At 38.2% G+C, this 18,989-nt stretch overlaps 1 protein-coding gene across 3 annotated transcripts in view; it reads left to right on the top strand.

Annotated features, from left to right (window-relative positions):
• Nucleotides 1-18,989, top strand: part of WDR64 (WD repeat domain 64) — a 115,809-nt gene that overhangs the window by 31,315 nt on the left and 65,505 nt on the right. For all 3 annotated transcript variants that reach the window (XR_011434165.1, XM_023632598.2, XM_014738038.3), the window contains 2 exons: nucleotides 5,902-5,981; nucleotides 15,637-15,776. Coding sequence is in view for 2 of the 3 variants with exons in the window: in XM_023632598.2 (XP_023488366.1) it covers nucleotides 5,902-5,981; nucleotides 15,637-15,776 (220 nt within the window). In the remaining variant the exon portion in view is untranslated. The remainder of the gene's footprint in view (nucleotides 1-5,901; nucleotides 5,982-15,636; nucleotides 15,777-18,989) is intronic.

Here is an 18,989-nt window from a genome sequence, read left to right as displayed (position 1 = left end):
CTGATGATACATTCAGCCCAAGGGAGTCAGGAAACTGGGATAAAAATTCTCAGACAGCCTCAGCAAATGGTGAACATTGATCTATTCAGTCAGATTCTGGATGAGCTTTTCAATTACTTCCTTGGGCCACTCGACTTCTAAATCTAGAAGCCAAGAGATTTCTCAAGTGATGCAGTGTAATCATGCTTTCCTGAACTGCCAGTGTCATTGGAGAGTCATCTCCACAGACGGAGAGTTGGGTCCACTCCCTCCCTAGAGCCAACATAGTCCTATTTCTGCAATTTCCTATAATTAGTCTTAAGCTGAGCCAGATGAAACTGCATTTATACTAAGACATAATTGGCCAGCTGTTACAATGGGAGCCAGCACAGCTCCCAAAAAGGCAGGAAAAAATTCCTCTCAAAAAAATTTCCATTTCAAAAATGATCACCATTCTGGTTATAATTCTGGATGGCAATTTGACAAATGGAGCTTTGTACTGGCAAGAGAATGAACATCTGCAATTAATTATGCTGTGAAAGCACGGCGGCCTGTTGCACGATGCAAGCTGAACCTTTAACCCTTCGATAACTTGACAATTTCCAAGAGATGAGCAACTAACTGTTCGGCATTACCTTTATTAGTTGCCCAACTTGGAGGCACATGATTATATTGGAAAGTGGGTGGTGCTCCTCAGTAGGGCTGCTGTTGAGCCAGACAGAACTGGTTTCTGTCCTAGCACTCACTGGTTTGGTGACCATGGAACACATTACTTTTAGCTCTTCTTTGCCTCAGTTTTCCCATCTTTCAATGGGAATGAATATACCTAACCTTCTAGTCATAAAAATTACCTAAGTCTACTCATACAAAGTGTCTGGCTTAATGCCTTGCACATAGTTAGAAATCAATAAATGTTATTCCTCCTTTTGTTTCCCTAATGAAGACACTGAAAAGTATCAAAAAAAGAATCTGAATGCTGAGGAGAGCAGGTGGAGCTATTATAGACTTGTACTGTTTGGGCTTCATGGTCTTGCATCCAGAGCAGTGGTCAGAAAATACTGGGGGCCAATCCCGAGGGCCACCTGTGTCTTCACATCTGCAAACTAAGAATGGTTCTTACATTTTTAAATGGTTGAAAAAGTCAGGAGAAGAAGAATATTTTGTGACCCATGAAAATAATATGAAATTCACATTTCCTTGGTCATAGTGTTGTGTAGGGGCCGGCCCTGTGGCCGAATGGTTAAGTTTGCTCGCTCCACTTTGGCAGCCCAAGGTTTTACCAATTCGAATCCTGGGCATGGACATGGCTTCGCTCGTCAGGCCATGCTGAGGCGGCATCCCACATGCCACAACTGGAAGGACCCACAACTAAAATGTATACAACTATGTACTGGGGGGCTTTGTGGAGAAAAAGGAAAAATAAAATCTTAAAAAAACAATTAAAGTTGTATAGGAACATGGTTGTGCTTACTTGTGGATGTATTATTTATGCTTGTTTCTGTGCTACAAGGGCAGAGCTGAGTAGTTGTGATAACAGAAACTATTTGGCAAAGTCTAAAATATTTATCATTTGCTTCTTTAAAGGAAAGGTTTGCCAAGTCCTGATATAGAGTTTTCTATTGTACCCTACCTTGTCCCCTGGTAATGGGCACAATGTGGATCAATGACAGGTGATATTTCAAAGTGAGGACCACTTTAAAAAATAGCTTTACCTAGGGCACTCTGAAATTTCTTACTTCACACCATCAAGGAGAAAATAAAAATGCCTTCTTCTTGGTCCCCTGCCCTCACTCCCAACAACTATCCCCACTGCCAGGGCAGAAAAGAGAGAAGGACACACTGTTTGCTCAATGGATCTTCTTTAGCAATCACGTGATCCCCTTGGAATGCCTTCCTGTCTGGGCATCACCTTACATTCAGTAAAAACCCAATCATGTGACACGTGCCCCCGCGAGTCACCCTTTACCTTCTATCTGATCACCCCTCTTCCCGCCCCAGGTCAAAGCTGGAGAACTTTTCTAACAACAGCAGGAAAACTGAGCTGACTACGCTCTCATTCGGGCAGTCTTTTGACAGTTCAATGGGTTTTTTTTTTCCATTTTGAAGAAATGGTTAGAAAATGTTTCTCTTCCCGAAGTGCTGTTATCTCAAGAGTACCAGGGAAAAATTCAGAGGGAACATCCCAGAATCCATACATTTCTATCCTACGTGACTCTGGAAAGTGGTATCATCAGCCAGCTTTTTGTCCCTTAAGGGTTTCAAACAAATATTTATTGGGAGCCTTCTATGTTCAAAGTCCCATGGTATCAACACTTGATTTTGTTACAGAATGGACAATGAGAGTGTGAGTCTGGTGCCATCCTGCTGTGGGTGGCGTTTACAGGGGGCTCACTGAGGCACCCTGGCCAAGAGGGCACCCCCCTCACCCTTTCCACCCCATCCCTGAGGAGGGAGCAGAGTGTGGAGGACCTGGGCTCAAGTTCAAGCCCCAAACCAGATATCTCACCACACGGCAGGGTACATGTGAACACTCTTCACTCTTCAGATGTAAAAAGCTGTAGAAATGCTAGCTGAGCTCACTACAACAGGTTTCTCACAAAGTGTTTGTCTTTTGAACACTCTTGTGTGTTCTCTTTAGAGTAAGATACACCTAAAGCAACAATGAAAAAGCAATCTGTTTGAGAATACGCAGCTGAATATGTATATGAAATATCTGTGAAAAGCAGTTCATTTTTCAAGCTTTTTCCAGGTTGGCATCAATTATATGAGCCTTCCTAACTGAAACAGGTTTTATTTAAAGGCACATTTATTCATTTGTAGTACATTTGATTATGTGGGTCTGGAAAATAAAGACTGTATTTCTATCCACCAGGAGAAACAAACTTTCTCACTGGAAATTATGAGCCCTGTTGAGCTCCACCTGCCTGAGGTCAGGGCCGCGGAAGTCTGCCCTTCCCACTCCCCCTCTTGTGGGGGCTCCTGTGAAAAAGAATCAAAAAGAGCTCTCATAGTCTTTCTTGAAAGTGTATCAGGAGCCAGCCCATATCCTGTGAGGTCTCCAAAGCGGGGTGCATATACTCTAGGGGGGAATATAAGATGATCCATCAGAATGTGGGTAGAAAATTCTAGAAAATCTATTTCTTTTAAATATTAATCTCATTTTATTGTTTGTTTTATCATATATGTACTATATTAATTGAGTAATATATGTATATAATTTACAAGTAAATTTTGTAGAAGTATACATGAGAAAAAATTTGGGGAAAAATTTAGTATACACCTCTGAGCACCATCTTTGGAGATTCTGATCTATTAAGTTAGAAGGAAGGACCAGGAACTTATTTTTTAACAACTAAAGTAATTCTGATGCTACAACCAGATTTAGGAACCACTGCTCTAAGGCCTTGAGAATTTCTGACCTAAGTAAAGAAGTTCATAAAGTTGACTTGTAAGTTAAGAGTTGATGAAGTTGGATGTGGGGGTCTAGGCAATGCTATTTACCTTAGGCTTAAGGAAGAATAAAGTAACTTTATTGGAAAAAGCTACATATGGCTCCTGGTTTCCAGTAAGGGACACTTATGTAAATACCTGAATTTAGTTGAGCAAATGTTTTCTTCACAATTTTTATGACATTAAACAGAGATGCTTAAGCCAAATCATAAATCTGTATCCTTCCAAAGACGGCAGTTCAGACTTCATCTCCATGCTCTCTCGTTGGCTTTGTGACTGTGCTTTGAGGACTCCACAGCTTGTGTTTAATTCACGTCCATAGCTTTTATACCCTAAATCCAGAAGTAAGGTAGCTGTCGTGAAAATCCATTCATGCCTGAAGTCCAGGGTGATGCTTCCGGGTATTTCCCTTAGAGTCAATATCGCAAAGATAACCCCCCAAAATAAGCTACGTAATAGTTAGGTTTTATGAGGCCCAGTTTTTGTAAAGAGCTGCATTTAAAGAAGCGTAGTCCACTGGGCCAAAAAATTAAAAGGAGCTGCAGTATCTCTCAAAATTACAAGTACACGTCCCCTAGACTTGCAAGGCCATTGCTAGGAACTTGTCTTACAGAAATACATGCGTACGAAATGACACTTTCACAAGAAAGACTGTTCATGGCAGCGCTATTTGTAATCACAAAAGAGCTGAGACAAGCTTGACTCCCTCAGAAATTAGATAAATGATAGTTTAATCATACAGGGGAGTACTCTGTGGCAGTAAAAAAAGAATAAGAAAGTTTTTATGTACTGATTTGGAAAGATCTTAAAGATATATTATTAAGTGAAAAAACAGAGAACAGAATAGTGTATGCTAATATGTATTTAGGGAAAAAAAAAGAAAAAGGAACATACACATTTCAGACAAAGGTCAGGTGCTGTCTTTTCCACCCGCTCTGTCTTCAGTGCCTGCTGGTGGTCCCTCCTCACAATGACCCCGTTTCCTCCTGTTATCTCATCTGGTCACATGCAGTAACGGCTTGCAACTATTGCTGGTCTCTGAGGTCAGTATTATTATCATCTCATCGAATAAATGAGGAAACTGAGGCACAGTGGTGAAGCCAGGATTTAAGCTCACATATTCTCACTTAAGCTCAGCACAACACTACTCAGAGATATTAAATGATGCTCAAAACATACATACTAAAATTGTGTGATAGATGCTATATACTTTAAGGGAAAGTAACACGGTACTAGGAGAGAATAGCACGAAAGTCATTATTTAGTTGGTGGGGGCGGAGGGTGGAGTCCAGGCAACACCTTTCTGAGAAAGCAACATTGCAGCTGACACCCACAGAAGGACGGTTGTTAGCATGGCTAGCATCTGGGTGAAGAATATCTTCGGCCTCTGCAGAAGGCCTTGAGGAGGGAAAGAGCTCAGTGTGCCCAGAAAGGAGGCAGGCGAGGGCAGCGTGGCTGGATTATAGCGTGTGGGGAAGAAGAGGGCATAGGGTGAGCCTGGAAAGGTGACAGGGACCACCCAGGGCCAGGGGACCCAGGTGAAAGAATGTGGCTTTTAAGAGCATTGGGGAGCCACTGGAGAGAAGCCATGTGATCCAGTTCATGTTTTACAAAGACCCTTTTGGCTGCAACATGACAACAGGATTTGGGTGGGATTGGGGAAAAAGGAATGGGCCATGGTGGAAGCTGAGGAATGAGCAGTTTATTTCAGGAGTTCTGGTCAGAGAAGATGGGATTGAACCATGATGCTGCGGTGGGATGGGAAGAAGTGGTCAGATTCCAGGTATATTTCAGAGGTAAAATCAGTGGGACTTGACAGCAGGTTGGAGGTGGGTGGTGAGAGAGGAGGAAGTGTCCAAATGTGTCCCTGGCATTATGTGCTACCAAACGGGCTCAGTCAGCTGCCGAATGTGCTTTCTGGATTAAGACCTGCCATATCTCCACCATCCTTACCACCAGCGCAGCCCAGCCCCAGCGTGGAGGCTGTGTTTCTTCTTAGACAGAAATGATATGAAGTGCTGGGCTAATATCACCGCATTACGGAGCAGGTAGACTCTCTGGGTCAGTAAATATTATTTTAATATTTTCTGTGGGTAAATGGATTTACAAGCGACTAGAAATGAGCCTATTGACTGTATTTATAAGTTGGAATTAGCTTTTTTTTTTTTTTTTAAAGATTGGCACCTGAGCTAACAACCTGTTGCCAATCTTCTTTTTTTTCTGCTTTTTCTCCCCAAATCCCCCCAGTACATAGCTGTATATTTTGGGTCCTTCCTGTTGTGGCATGTGGGATGCCGCCTCAGCATGGCCTGACAAGCGGTGCCATGTCTGTGCCCAGGATCCAAAGCGGTGAAACCGTGGGCCGCCAAAGCAGAGCACGCAAACTTAACCACTCTGCCAAGGGGCCAGCCCCTTGCAATTTGTTTTATAAAGAAAATTATACAAGGTTGACATCTAATTTGTGTTTCCCAGGCCTGTCAGAGAGTTTGCCATGCCAAGAGGAGCCAACACTTTTTGTTACTGTATAAAAGCAAATGTGATTGTCACTGGAGGTAAGAGGACAGTTCATGTTGCACAGAGATTTTCTACTTTGCAAACAGTGCTCTCTTTAATTAACATAGTTATCAAATTTTCATAAAGTTATAGAATTTTACTGCTGGGAAAACCTTTTAGAAAATTTTAAAATTTGTATAAAGTCACATCTCAGTCTTTTTCTTTGTGGCTTTGGATTTGATGTCACTCAGCCTGAAAATATGTGAAACAAATTTTATTATACTATTTTCTCATTCTTTTGTTTATATTTTGCTTTTAGTTCTCTAACTTGTCTAGAACTTACTTCAGTGTGTGACAGCATGAGTTCCTAGCCCGGGGCCCAAGTGTGGGCTTGAAAGGAGCCTTGGAGCCCCCAAGGTAGAATGACACATGTGTGTCTGTGTGCATTTTCTGGAGAGAAAGTCAAAATGTTACCAAATATTCAAAGGGTTCATGACCAAAAAGGTCAGGAGCCAGCGTTCTAGAGTTAACAGACAAGAGGGCCAAGGATAGAGCCTTGAAACATACCAACAGTTAAGAGGTAATCGGAGTGGGGGATAAAAACAAGGCCTTCTGCTGAGATGGAGGAGAAGCTGACCATCTCAGAAGCCTGAGGGGGAGGTAGAAGACGGAAATAATCTCTGAGCCTCGGGCTCCTGATCTATGATCTTGGGCTTCCATCCCAGTGTGATGGCTTTGAGCCTGGGCTCTGGAGTCAGACAGTCCAGGTGCAAATCCTGGCTCTCTTACTAGCAAGCTGTGTGGCCTTGGGCAGGTCATTTCACTCCTCTAAGCTTCAATCTCATCTGTAAAGTGGAGCTGATAATAGTACCTACTCACAAGGCTATTATCAGAATTAAACAAATCCAAAAAAAGTACTGGGCACAGAGTCTTGCACTTAATAAATCAATACAAACTCAATACAAACTAGCTAAGAATAATGCTAACAGAAACAAAAACACCTACTTCATATGCTGATATGTAAGATTAATTGAGATAATGTATGCCTGGCACACAATAAGTTCTCAATAAATGTTAATTCGATCCATTTACAACACATTGAAATTAAGTACAAAGATAGCTGCATCTCACTTCATGACTGGGTAATCTCCCCTGAGGGTATAAAATTAATTCTTTTTCAAGTACACTTGCATTTGAGGTTTATATTTAAACCTGTGCTCAGCTTTGGGCCTTCCATAACACTCAGTTAAAATTAGCCTATGATTCAAATATTACTTTAAAAAATTGTATAGTAGTCTCCTAGAAAGCAAAACAATGAAGACAATGCACTAGAAGTTAGAAGAGTTGAGTTTAGTCATAAGCTGGCCGCTAACCAAGTATGTGATTTCCAACTATCACTTAATCTCTCCTTGTCGCTCATTTTCTTTATCTGATAAAATGAGGAAGTTGGACTACGTAAATTCCAAGATCCCTTTGACCTTAAAATACTCTGATTCCATTGATTAAAGAAATTCCTGTTCATAGGGAGATAAACTAAAATGTCTTTTGGAGAATTTGGAACTCAGTTTACCAATTAGACGTTATTTAATACATAGTCACAGCTTTGTATATTCAGAAAAGCAAAGCATTAATTGGTCACGAACTTCTAAATTTCAACTAAGGTCATGAAGAAAGGAAAAGAAGGCATATGGATAAGAAGTCTGCAAAGTAGTATGTGGGAGTAGTGGCTTGGACTGGGAGCAAGTTTCCAGAAGCTTGGTAGTGATGATTCTTAGAACAAACAGGAATCCAAGCCTGTAAGCTGTACTAATTAAGGTTATCATTCCAAGAGCTCCGTACTGAGGTCTACACACATAGGGAAACAAATACTAAATTTAGATGTTTTCAAAAAAAGAAATGGAATGTTTGTATCAGAATTTCTTGATCGCCATTGCCCCTTCTTGAGTTGATGACAGTCTTGGATTATTACTTGCAATGGAAATGGGCATGTTTCCTCGTCTAAACCACACATCAAAAGGTGGTGGTGGGCACTTCAAGAAATGAGGGAAGGAAAGTGCAGTAGTGGGGCACAAGGAAGCTGCAAAATTCCCTGGGAATCAAATTGCAATGGATGCTGCACCGACCACTGTGTATCTTCAGTTAGGTAAAAAGAATAGCCTTCTAGCCTACTTCAACTCAAACTCTGCACATGAAATCCTTTGAAAAAGCAATACTTAAATATGTGACTAAAATGAGATTTGACTTCTAAAATCTGATTTTTCTAAAAATATACACTGTCATATTAATCTGATCGCCCTCCTTTGGACAGCCCTTTGTTCTCACACAAAAGAATACAAAACATAAGAATTGACCAACTTTCATATACTTTGTAATCTTAAGTATTTTAATCATTTCTAGAAAACAAAATCTGTTTGGTAAAGTTCTGGGAGTGAAACTACTTAGTGTTTATGGATGAAGGTGTTTGACTCTCGTTAACCTCAGTGCTCGTTAGCAGTATGACTGACAAGCAACTAACACTTTTCACCATGCATAACTTACTGAATTGTCACAGCTATGGAGCCTCTATTAGCAGAAAATGCAATTCCTCAATAACTGAAAACACGTTTTTCTCAGGAGAATACTTTTGTTGATTAGTAACTCAGCCAAGCACAGTGCTAAATGTACTGCATGTACCAGCTGATGACTCAAAATACACCATCAGCTTTGCGAGGCATAGTTGAATGTGTTAAATGTGCGGGCACATTTGATGAGCTTGAAAAATCAGAAGCTCTTGGAGAAAAAAAAAAAAAACCAAACTAGGACAAGGTATTTACAAAAAAAATTGAAAATTTCCTGAGCATTATTTTGGCGACTAACAAGAATTTTTTTACCTAATAGTTGTCTCTATTGGCCATTTTTTTTTTTTTTTTTTAAAGATTTTTTTATTTTTTCCTTTTTCTCCCCAAAGCCCCCCGGTACATAGTTGTGTATTCTTCGCTGTGGGTTCTTCTAGTTGTGGCATGTGGGACGCTGCCTCAGCGTGGTCTGATGAGCAGTGCCATGTCCGCGCCCAGGATTCGAACTAACGAAACACTGGGCCGCCTGCAGCGGAGCGCGCGAACTTAACCACTCGGCCACGGGGCAAGCCCTCTATTGGCCATTTTAAGACTTAAACTCCTAGTTTAGAAGGTCTAGTGTATAACAATAATTATCTGCCATCCAAGTCATCTCGGGGCTCTGCATGCATTTGTTCATATTTTATTCAACCGATATTTATTGAACAACCGCTATGGACCGGGCATTATGAACCTCATAATAATCAGGTTGTATTCTAACCTTCAAGAATTCAAAATCTAATGGTACAAATAAGACACGTTTATAGATAGCTATAATACAAAATGGAGCATCAGTCAACAAGTAAATAAGAATAATAATACAGATGAAATACTGTAGGTATTTAGAGCTTAGAATCATGTCCCTTTTTGCTCATTCTGGCTCCAAAAAAGCCACCACACAGACTATGTAAGGATTCCATTACTATCAACGAAAAGCAAGCAGAGCCAGAGGACCCTGGTGGTAGACAACAGGGAACCTCTGGAAGGTTGGGTTTCCTTCACCATGCACAAGGGACAAAGCTCTTAGTTTAAGAGGGCTGGACATTTCTCAGGGGGCAATCTTCCACTGCATCCTTTTTCATTGACACAAGTCATAGATTTTCTTCTGGGGAGAGCCTGGCCTCATCCTCCAGGAGTGATAATGGCCATTTCAGGTGATACCCTGGCCAACACTGTCTAGGACTATCTGTGGGCCTGAGGCTCAGGGTTCTGAACCCACCTGAGTAATGTGATACTTCTTGGCCACTGCCAGTGAAAAGCGAATACAGGCAAGATAGGGCATTATTGAAATTATTCAGTTTGAAACATGTAACTGATCATCTGGGGTTTTTCTCATTACCTTTGAAAGTTCCAGATTGCCCTCTGCTCACTGTAGTACTCTCTCCCTCCAGAGCACACAGCCATAAAACTTTAGAGTTGGAAGGAATCATGCAGATCAAAATTGCACAGATAAGGAAATTGAGGCCCCAGAAAAGAGAATGATTTGCCACAACCCATGCAACACATTAGCTGGGAGAACCGAGCACCAGTCAGTCCTCTTTGCTCCCAGCCCCCATCCTTCTGGGCCACAGTATCTGGTTCACTACAGGTGCACCCTCCCTTGCTTTCCTCGATGAACTGAGCCAGCTCATCTCATCAAGAGTGACGCACTTGACCAAGTGACTCATTCACTGGGATAAGAGCTTGCTGAAAGAAAGAAAATCCTATCTTTTATGTGTGGCTTTATTGAAAATCCTAGATTAACAAAAAAAAGGAAAGAAAATAAGTGGAAAATAACACAGAAACAAGGAATTAACCCCCTGTGAACCATCATATATTATAGTATCAAGTCCTATCTTCAGATTTCATATTCTTTCTATGAATACTTATGTTCCCTCTATATCTTTCATGCTTGCCTTATTGCTCTATTATATTATAAACTCTCAGTAGCAGGGACCACATTTCATACATCTGCGTATCAATTCCTCTCTCTCTTCCTGAAAAATTTTGTACAATCCATTGTCCATGGCAGGGACTTAGAAGAAGAATAATAGTAGTAGTAATAACAGTCAGCTCCAGTCCAGGAACTGTTCAGATTAGACGTGGATGGTCCCATTTAATCTCCATGATAAAGCTATGACATAAGTTCCGTTTATCCCCATTGTATAGATAAGGAAACTTAGATACAGAGAGGCGAAATGACTTACTCGAAGTCATAAAGCCGGTAAGTGATAGAGCCAGGTTTCAAATTAAGGCAGACTTTCTCAAAATATGTATTCTTAACCCCTTCATGGGTGACTCTACTAGCCACCTCATTTACCTAGCAAATACGTATTAAGCACTTACTATTTGTCAAACACTGCTCTAAATGAGAGATGTAAGGCTCACCAGACAATGGGTGAACAGATGTGTAAAGAGACAATTTTAATTGAATAAGATTCATACTATAAAAGAAATCTGAAGAAAACACCCCAAGAACATGGAAGAAGTCTTAACTCCTTCTGAGGCTGGGCAAGGTGATCAGGGAAGGCATTAGGGAGGAAATGTTGGAATTAAGTCTAAAAGAGTATAAGGTTTGGTCTTCTGAAAAAGTGGATTCTGGGCAGGGTCAATACTAGAATTTCTTTGTATCCTCAACATCTAGAAAAATGCCAAGTGTACAGTAATTTCTCAAGAAATTTTCCCTCTTATTCTTAATTAGGGTAACATGAAAGTTTTAAATTTGAGAAAATATCCCACTTACCCATTGACAATAGTCCTTAAAATATCTTGATTACTGTCTTGGTCAGCTCAGACTATACTAACAAAATACCCTAGGCTCAGGGGCTTAAACAACAGAAATTAATTTTCTCATAGTTCTAGAGGTTAGAAGTCCAAGATCAAGGTACCAGTATGGTCGATTTCTAATGAAGACAATCTTCCCAGCTTGTAGATGGCCGTCTTCTCACTATATCCTCACAGGGCAGGTAGAGAGCAAGAAAGACCATGCTCTTTGACGTCTCTTCTCATTAGGGCACTACTCTCATCATTAGGGCCCCGCTCTTATGACCTCATCTAAATCTAATGACCTTCCAAAGGCCCCGTCTCCAAACACCATCACATTAGAGGTTAGGGCCTCAACGTATGAATTTACGGGAGATACAATTCAATCCACAGCAGTTGCCTGAAAATTGAACTAAGAGTCAGCTGTACCCTGAGTTTTTTCAGCCCACCTCTAAAAACGCTTCAGGATGTGAGAACCTCTAGAATAAAACAGCTGGCCTTATCAAAGGAGTCAGAGGAACATTCAACAAAGATCCACATTTTCCCAGTCTTTTGTCACTTAGTTAAACCTCTGAGCTAGAAGCCATAGTCCCAACACTGAAGTTATTGAAGCCATTCAATAAATACTTTTTGAACTCCTACTATAAATGTATACCATTTTTATGGTTTCACACTAGAGATGCCATAATAAACAAGAAAAATCCTGCCTTCAAGGTACTTGGAGTCTACTGGATGGCTCAGTCAAATAAATAATCAATTATAAAAGATGACAGGGGGAGAGGGCACATAGGCAGGGGCACTAAGTTTTGAAGAATGTGAAGACATCCTGGAATATTTTTGGAGGGAGAGCTATGCTAAGAGTTGAAGGATGGATTGAGATACTCAAAGGCGAGAAAGAAAAAGGTAGAGAAAATGCTATGTTTCTTTTTCATGGGGCCCAACAAAATAATCATAGAATTATGGAACCCTCTATATCTATCACATTTACCTGGCTTACAAATATCCAACCAGCAAATCATCTAATTCTTCTTACCCAACTGGTTCTTTCAGTTTGGATAAGTTTATTTACTAAAAAATCCCATATATATCAGCAAATTCATCCTGCGGGCGGCCACAGGCATGCTACCTGATTAATTAAAATGACCATTTTGAATTTTAGGTTTTTTATATAGAAATTGTGAATTATAACTTAGACTACATATAAATTATAACTTAGGTTATAATGCAATTATACAATTCTTTTTTTTCTAGTGCCGTAAAGATTCTTGGTAATAAGTAAGATACTTAACAATGCATCACAGTATTCCTAATTGTGACGTCATTTTCTGAAATGTGGTTCTGGACAAATAACATTTAAATAATTAAATTAAGTTAAATCGAATTGAATCATTTAATTAAAATTGTTAAATCTTTAAGAGTTAGTTTCTTTCTTTTATGATATAAGAGAGTTGAATGATATAACTTCTAGGGTGCCAACTTGAAATTCTTTGATTATTTTTTTTAAAGATTTTATTTTTTTCCTTTTTCTCCCCAAAGCCCCCCCATACATAGTTGTATATTCTTTGTTGTGGGTCCCTCTAGTTGTGGCATGTGGGATGCCGCCTCAGCATGGTTTGATGAGCAGTGCCATGTCTGCACCCAGGATTCGAACTGACAAAACACTGGGCTGCCTGCAGCAGAGTGCGCGAACTTAACCACTCGACCATGGGGCCAGCCCCTAAATTCTTTGATATTTTTATGACTCAGCTTCCAGGATGACATTTAATTATTTGTGCAATAGAGAATCCAGTCTCTTAAAAATATCCTATATTTTGTAAACGATTATACATGGTTTAGATTACTTTTTTAAAGAGTACAATTAGGGGCCAGCCCAGTGGCACAGCAGTTAAGTGTGCACGTTCTGCTTCAGTGGCCTGGGGTTCACTGGTTCAGATCGCGGGTGTGGACGTGGCACGCTTAGCAAGCTACACTGTGGTAGGCATCCCACATATAAAGTAGAGGAAGATGAGCATGGATGTTAGCTCAGAGCTAGTCTTCCTCAGCAAAAAAAAAAAAAAAAAAAGAGGAGGATTGGCAGCAGATGTAAGCTCAGGGGTAGTCTTCCTTAAAAAAAAATACAATTAGATTACAACTACACATTAGTTCAGGTAACACTAGCTGCTACAACAAATAAACCCCAAAATGTATGACTCAAACACAATGGAAATGTATTTCTTCTCAGTCTTGTAAAATCTAAAATCAACCCTCATAGTTCACTAGCTAAAAGTCAGTAAGGTGACCACACCTAACTGCAAGGGAGTCTGGGAAATGTAGTCTAGCTGTGTACCCAGTAAGAGACAATATGGGTTTGGTGAACAGTTAGCCAGTCTTTATCATAAAACTGGATGTGTGCATGTACATAATAAATTTTTAATTAAATTTTAATTTTTAATATCATCTAAATTCTGATAGATCATGGGTAAAGAATATGGTCAAACGACTCACAGAGGAAGGAGATATGATAAGCAGATATACATGGGAGATAATACTCAACAGTATTAGCTATCATATAAATTAAAACAAAGTATCCTTTTATACCTATTAAAATGGCAAACACTTAAAATCATGATAATGTCCCTGTGCTGGCCAGAGTCTGATGAAACTGGTGTCATCATGTAGAGCTGATGGCCTTTGGATTTGGTACGACCATTTTGGAAAGCAACCTAATAATATGTTTTAAAATCATAACAATTTTGATACACCTTAATGCCGTGATCCCACTTTTGGGAATTTATCCTCAGTATGTAATCCAAAATACAATAATTATTTATTGTTGTGTTGCTGAATAAACTGCAAAACTAGAATATTCAGAACCATTTATCAATAGACAAAAACTAAAATGACAATTATGAAGGCATGGACCTGTGGTCTTCCATAAATGAAAAAGAAATAGTGGGTAGAAAAATGTACCTAGAAATATATCTAACATTTTTCTAAAGTTACATTAAATATATTTATTTAATCATATTTTATTTTATAATATCAAATATTCATATTTTATATTAATTATATTTAATTATATTTAATATAAAATTTATATTTTAAAAAGGGTACCAATTTCCATCTATAAGATGAATAAGTTCTGGGGAGCTAATGTCCAGTGTGGTGACTATAGTTAATAATACTGTATTGTAAAGTTGCAAAGAGAGTAGATCTTAAAAGTTCTCATGACACACCAAAAAAAGTTAACTATGTGAGGTGATAGATGTGTTACCTAACCTTATCGTGGTAATCATTTTGCAATATATACATAGATCAAATGATCACATGTACACCTTAAACTTACACAATATTATGTGTCAATTATATCTCAATAAAGCTAGAAAAAAAAAGGAAGTGACTTTCCCTTCAATCTACATATAATAACAAAATGATAAATCTATTCTACAAAATTTTAGTTTGAGCTGTCTTTATATGCATTCAGTATAGTATGCCATGATTTCTTTGTAAAAATGCATTTTAAAGCAGTGATTTTTGTATTTTGGCAACATTTATAATATATTTTTTATGTGTATATCAAAGGTAAAAATTAGGAATACTGATTTTTTGTTGTTGAGAAATGGTAATCTTCCTAAGTACTTCCTGAAAATAATCTGAAATATTTAGATATGAATGGAAAAGTGTTATTCTTAACTCTGAAAATAAAAAGTCTCTTTGAAAGAGATAAAAAAAAAAGTTAGCAGTGATTACCTATAGGGAGCGGAAGTAGGGATTATGAGGGGAAAAAAGACATTTTTTACAAAAATTATACCCTCCATACTGTTTAAATCTTTTATCTTGTGCTCATATGATTTTAACAATTAAAAAGATTGCGTCTATGCTATGATGGTGGCTACATACAAATTACCTGTGCTTGTGGATATGTGCTAGAAGGGAAGATGGAAAAACGAAAACGCTTGATTTGTCATAATGGAAGAGGTTATGTGCAATTTTCCTCTTCCTTTGATTTCTTTTATTATTGTAATGTTTGCATAATTTAAGAACGTGAAAACAAAAGAACAGCTGCCTTAAATACTTTGTGGAAGTAAATAAAGTATAAATAATACATTAATGCATGAATGAGTAGGAAAGTATTGAATCAAGAAAAGGATTCGTAAAATATTTATAAGAATTCACATTTGTATGTGTAAATAAAATTACTACCAAACAGCCTCGACGAGAAGCAGCAGATCCAAAAACCAGGCTAGCCTCTTGGTAAGTCAATCATAGAATGCATCCTGGGAGAAACAGACTGTGTTGTGATATTAGAAGAAAGACAAGGATGCGATCGCGTGAGAGAGACTAAACTTTGACCACCGGTATCCCTGAGGAAATAATCTTCCCATGTCCTTCTTTTCAGGGGATGACAAGGTGCTGCGGTTGTGGCACCCCAGTATCAGCACCAAGCCAGTGGGGAAGCTTGTGGGGCACATGTTCAGCATCACCGAGATTGTGACAAATGAGAAAGATCAGCACGTCATTAGCCTTTCCTCTGCAAAGGTAACAAAAAGAAAACAACAAAAAGGAAGCAAAACAAACAATTTTCTCCCTGAAAATGAACTATTGGCAAATTTAGAACACATAGAATTTTTGAATGAAATAGCTGGTAGTCACTGAGAAAAATATTGTCAATGTGGAGAAGAAAATGATGAGCCACTCTTCTCTGTTTCTACTGATTATAGCATGTGAAAGAACATGTTTAAAGACAAAAGAGAAAGCATTGGGAAGAGAGCCAGTATTATCCTCAATAGTAAAACACAAGAGGCTTTCCCATTACAGACCGGAACATCACCATTAAAGACAGAAAAATAGAGATTTCTGTTATTATTGCTGTTATTAAACAGTGTTTTAAATGTTCTAACCAATGTAATAAAACAAGAAAAATGAGTTATGAATATTAGAAATAAGACTGAATTACAATATTTGCAAATAATGTAATTGCTTGAAAAATCAATAAAATCACCTTAAAATTTTTAGAAAAGATTAAGTTCAATAGGGTGACTGGTTATAATGATTTATAAAAGTAAATTTCTGTGTAACAGCAATTACCAGTTAGAAAAAAAAAAATGGTCAAAGGGATAGCACCCATAAGACCAAAAGCTTTCGAAATACTTAGAAATAAGCTTACCAAGCAATATTCACTATTAATACTATTAAGGTAACTATGAACTTTTTCTGAGGTACTTTTATTTAAGAACATGAACAGAGGGACACCCTATGTTCTTGCATTAAACTGTAAAAGATATTCTCCATCAAATTAAGCTGTATCTTTAATGCTATTCAGAATTATTTAAATATCAGTTTGCTAAGTTTAAACTTAATGTAAAAGTATTGATATATAAGAATATCCTAGAAACTTTGGAAAATATAATTATAAGATGGCACATTTCCTGGGGCTGGCCCCGTGGCCGAGTGGTTAAGTTCGCGCGCTCCGCTGCAGGCGGCCCAGTGTTTCGTTGGTTCGAATCCTGGGCGCGGACATGGCACTGCTCATCAAACCACGCTGAGGCAGCGTCTCACATGCCACAACTAGAAGGACCCACAACGAAGAATATACAACTATGTACCGGGGGGCTTTGGGGAGAAAAAGGAAAAAGTAAAAATCTTTAAAATAAGATGGCACATTCCCTGTCAGACATTAAAACATATTGTAAAGCCACAATAAATAAAACAGCAGTAATCGATACAGGAATAGTTACACACATCCGTGAAACAAAAGAGAAAATGCAAGAATTAGTTCAAGTATGTTGGCAAATTTTGTACGTAATAAAAGCAGCGTTTCAAATCTGTAGGCAAGGGATGAGTTGTTCATTAAATGTTGGGAAAACCAATTAACCATATAAGGAAAAGATATATAACAACATTATCACTCAATAACAAACAGCAAAATGCATTCCATATGGATTAAAGGTTTTAAACGTAAAGTACAAAACCAAAGAAATGCTAGAATTTTCCAGAAAATACAGGTGTATGTTCATATAGCCTCCGGGTATTACCTAAGCATAATACCTATGGCTAAAGGAAAATTAAATGTGACTACATAAACATTCAAATTCTGTAAATTATAATAATAGCTATCCTTTATCAAATGCTAACTATGTGCCAGGCACTGTGGTATATATTTTACACACACAACTCGGATGATGCTAATTACAACCCTATAAGGTAATTATCCCAATTTTGTACACACAAAGGAAAATGAGACCTAAATAAGTTGCACGAGGTCACATAGCTACCTAGTGGCTAAGTGTAGCTACTCCTCTAGCTGTTCCGACCCGGGACAGCCTCCCTAGACACAGAAAAAAGGATAAAGACAGCTAGCAGAGGGGGCAAAAATGCAACAGAAATGACAGAAACCGGAATAACATCCATAGACAAAATTTTAACAAATCAGTAGGGAAACAAAAGCGGGGGCAGAGAAGACAGACATGCTCACATAGTGTTGTTGGGGTAAAGCTGGCATAAGCCTTTTGGGCATTTATTCTAATAAAGTAATCAGATAAGTGCCAAAGATCTATGCAAAAGGATGTTCATTGCGCTATTGCTTATATTGGTTTAAGAAATAAGAAATAAAAAGGAAAGGAAAGAAGAAAGGAAAAAAAAGAAAGAACGAGGGAAGGGAAGGAGAGTGAGGAATTCAATGTCTAAAAATAAGGCTTTGATTCAGTACTTATTTATTTTCCAGTTACATTGAGATATAATTGGGGTGCAGCACTGTGTAAGTTTAAGGGGGATGGCACCATGATTCGACTTACATAGATTGTGAAGTGATTACCAAAGTAAGTTTAGTTAACATCCATCACCTCAGATATGTACAAAAAAAAAGAAAGAAAAATCTGGTTTTTCCCTGTGATAGAACTCAGGATCTACTCTCTCTTAACAACTTTCTTACATATCAGACAACGGTGTTAACGGTCATCATGTTGTTCATTACATCCTAGTACTTATTTATCCTATAAGTGGACGTTTGTACCTTTTGACCTCCTTCCTTCAAGGACCCCTCGCCCCCCTTCAGTAGTTTATGATAGATACCTTTATATAGCAGGGATATCATATAGACTTTCAACATTATATAGATGAATATTGATAAGAAAATATCCAAACAATATATTATGTGAAACATAGCGAAACAATAGGAAAGAAATTAATCCATTTTAAAATATATCTTTGTCTATCATATGTTATCAGGTATGATTAACGGCAAGATCATAGTGATTACCTGGGTGGCAAGATTGTGGACTTTTAAATTTTTTTCTTTTTCACATTTTTTTCTTTCTTTTTCTGGGTTTCTCTTTTTTTCTTTTTTCTCTTTTTCTTTTTCTTTCTTTGCTTATCTATTTTTTACAGTAAATAAGCTTTGCTTTTGTAATAAGGAAACTATTTTTAATTTTAATTAAATTTAATTGAAATTTTCTTAATTTTTAAAAAGGTACTGGAAAGACAGTGAAGGTTTTGAGACACTAAACTAAAACCTGTGATGAATTCTCCTCTAGGGAGTTAAATATATATATATATATATATAAAACTTTCTAGCGAAAGTTTAGGCCAACTTTCTACCAAAAGTTCATGCCCAGTGGTGAAGAGACAGAAGGGAGCAGCTTTCCAATTTCTTTTAAATGGAAGGAGTGTTAAGATGATGCTCGCTCAAGCATCCCAGCAGGTCCACTTGGGCAAACTACTTACTATCGTTCCACCCGGTCTCTTCTGTGTAAA

This window comes from Equus caballus, chromosome 30, assembly GCF_041296265.1.
Source record: "Equus caballus isolate H_3958 breed thoroughbred chromosome 30, TB-T2T, whole genome shotgun sequence".
Classification (NCBI taxonomy): Eukaryota; Metazoa; Chordata; class Mammalia; order Perissodactyla; family Equidae; genus Equus; species Equus caballus.
This window is presented reverse-complemented; position numbering and strand designations above follow the sequence as displayed.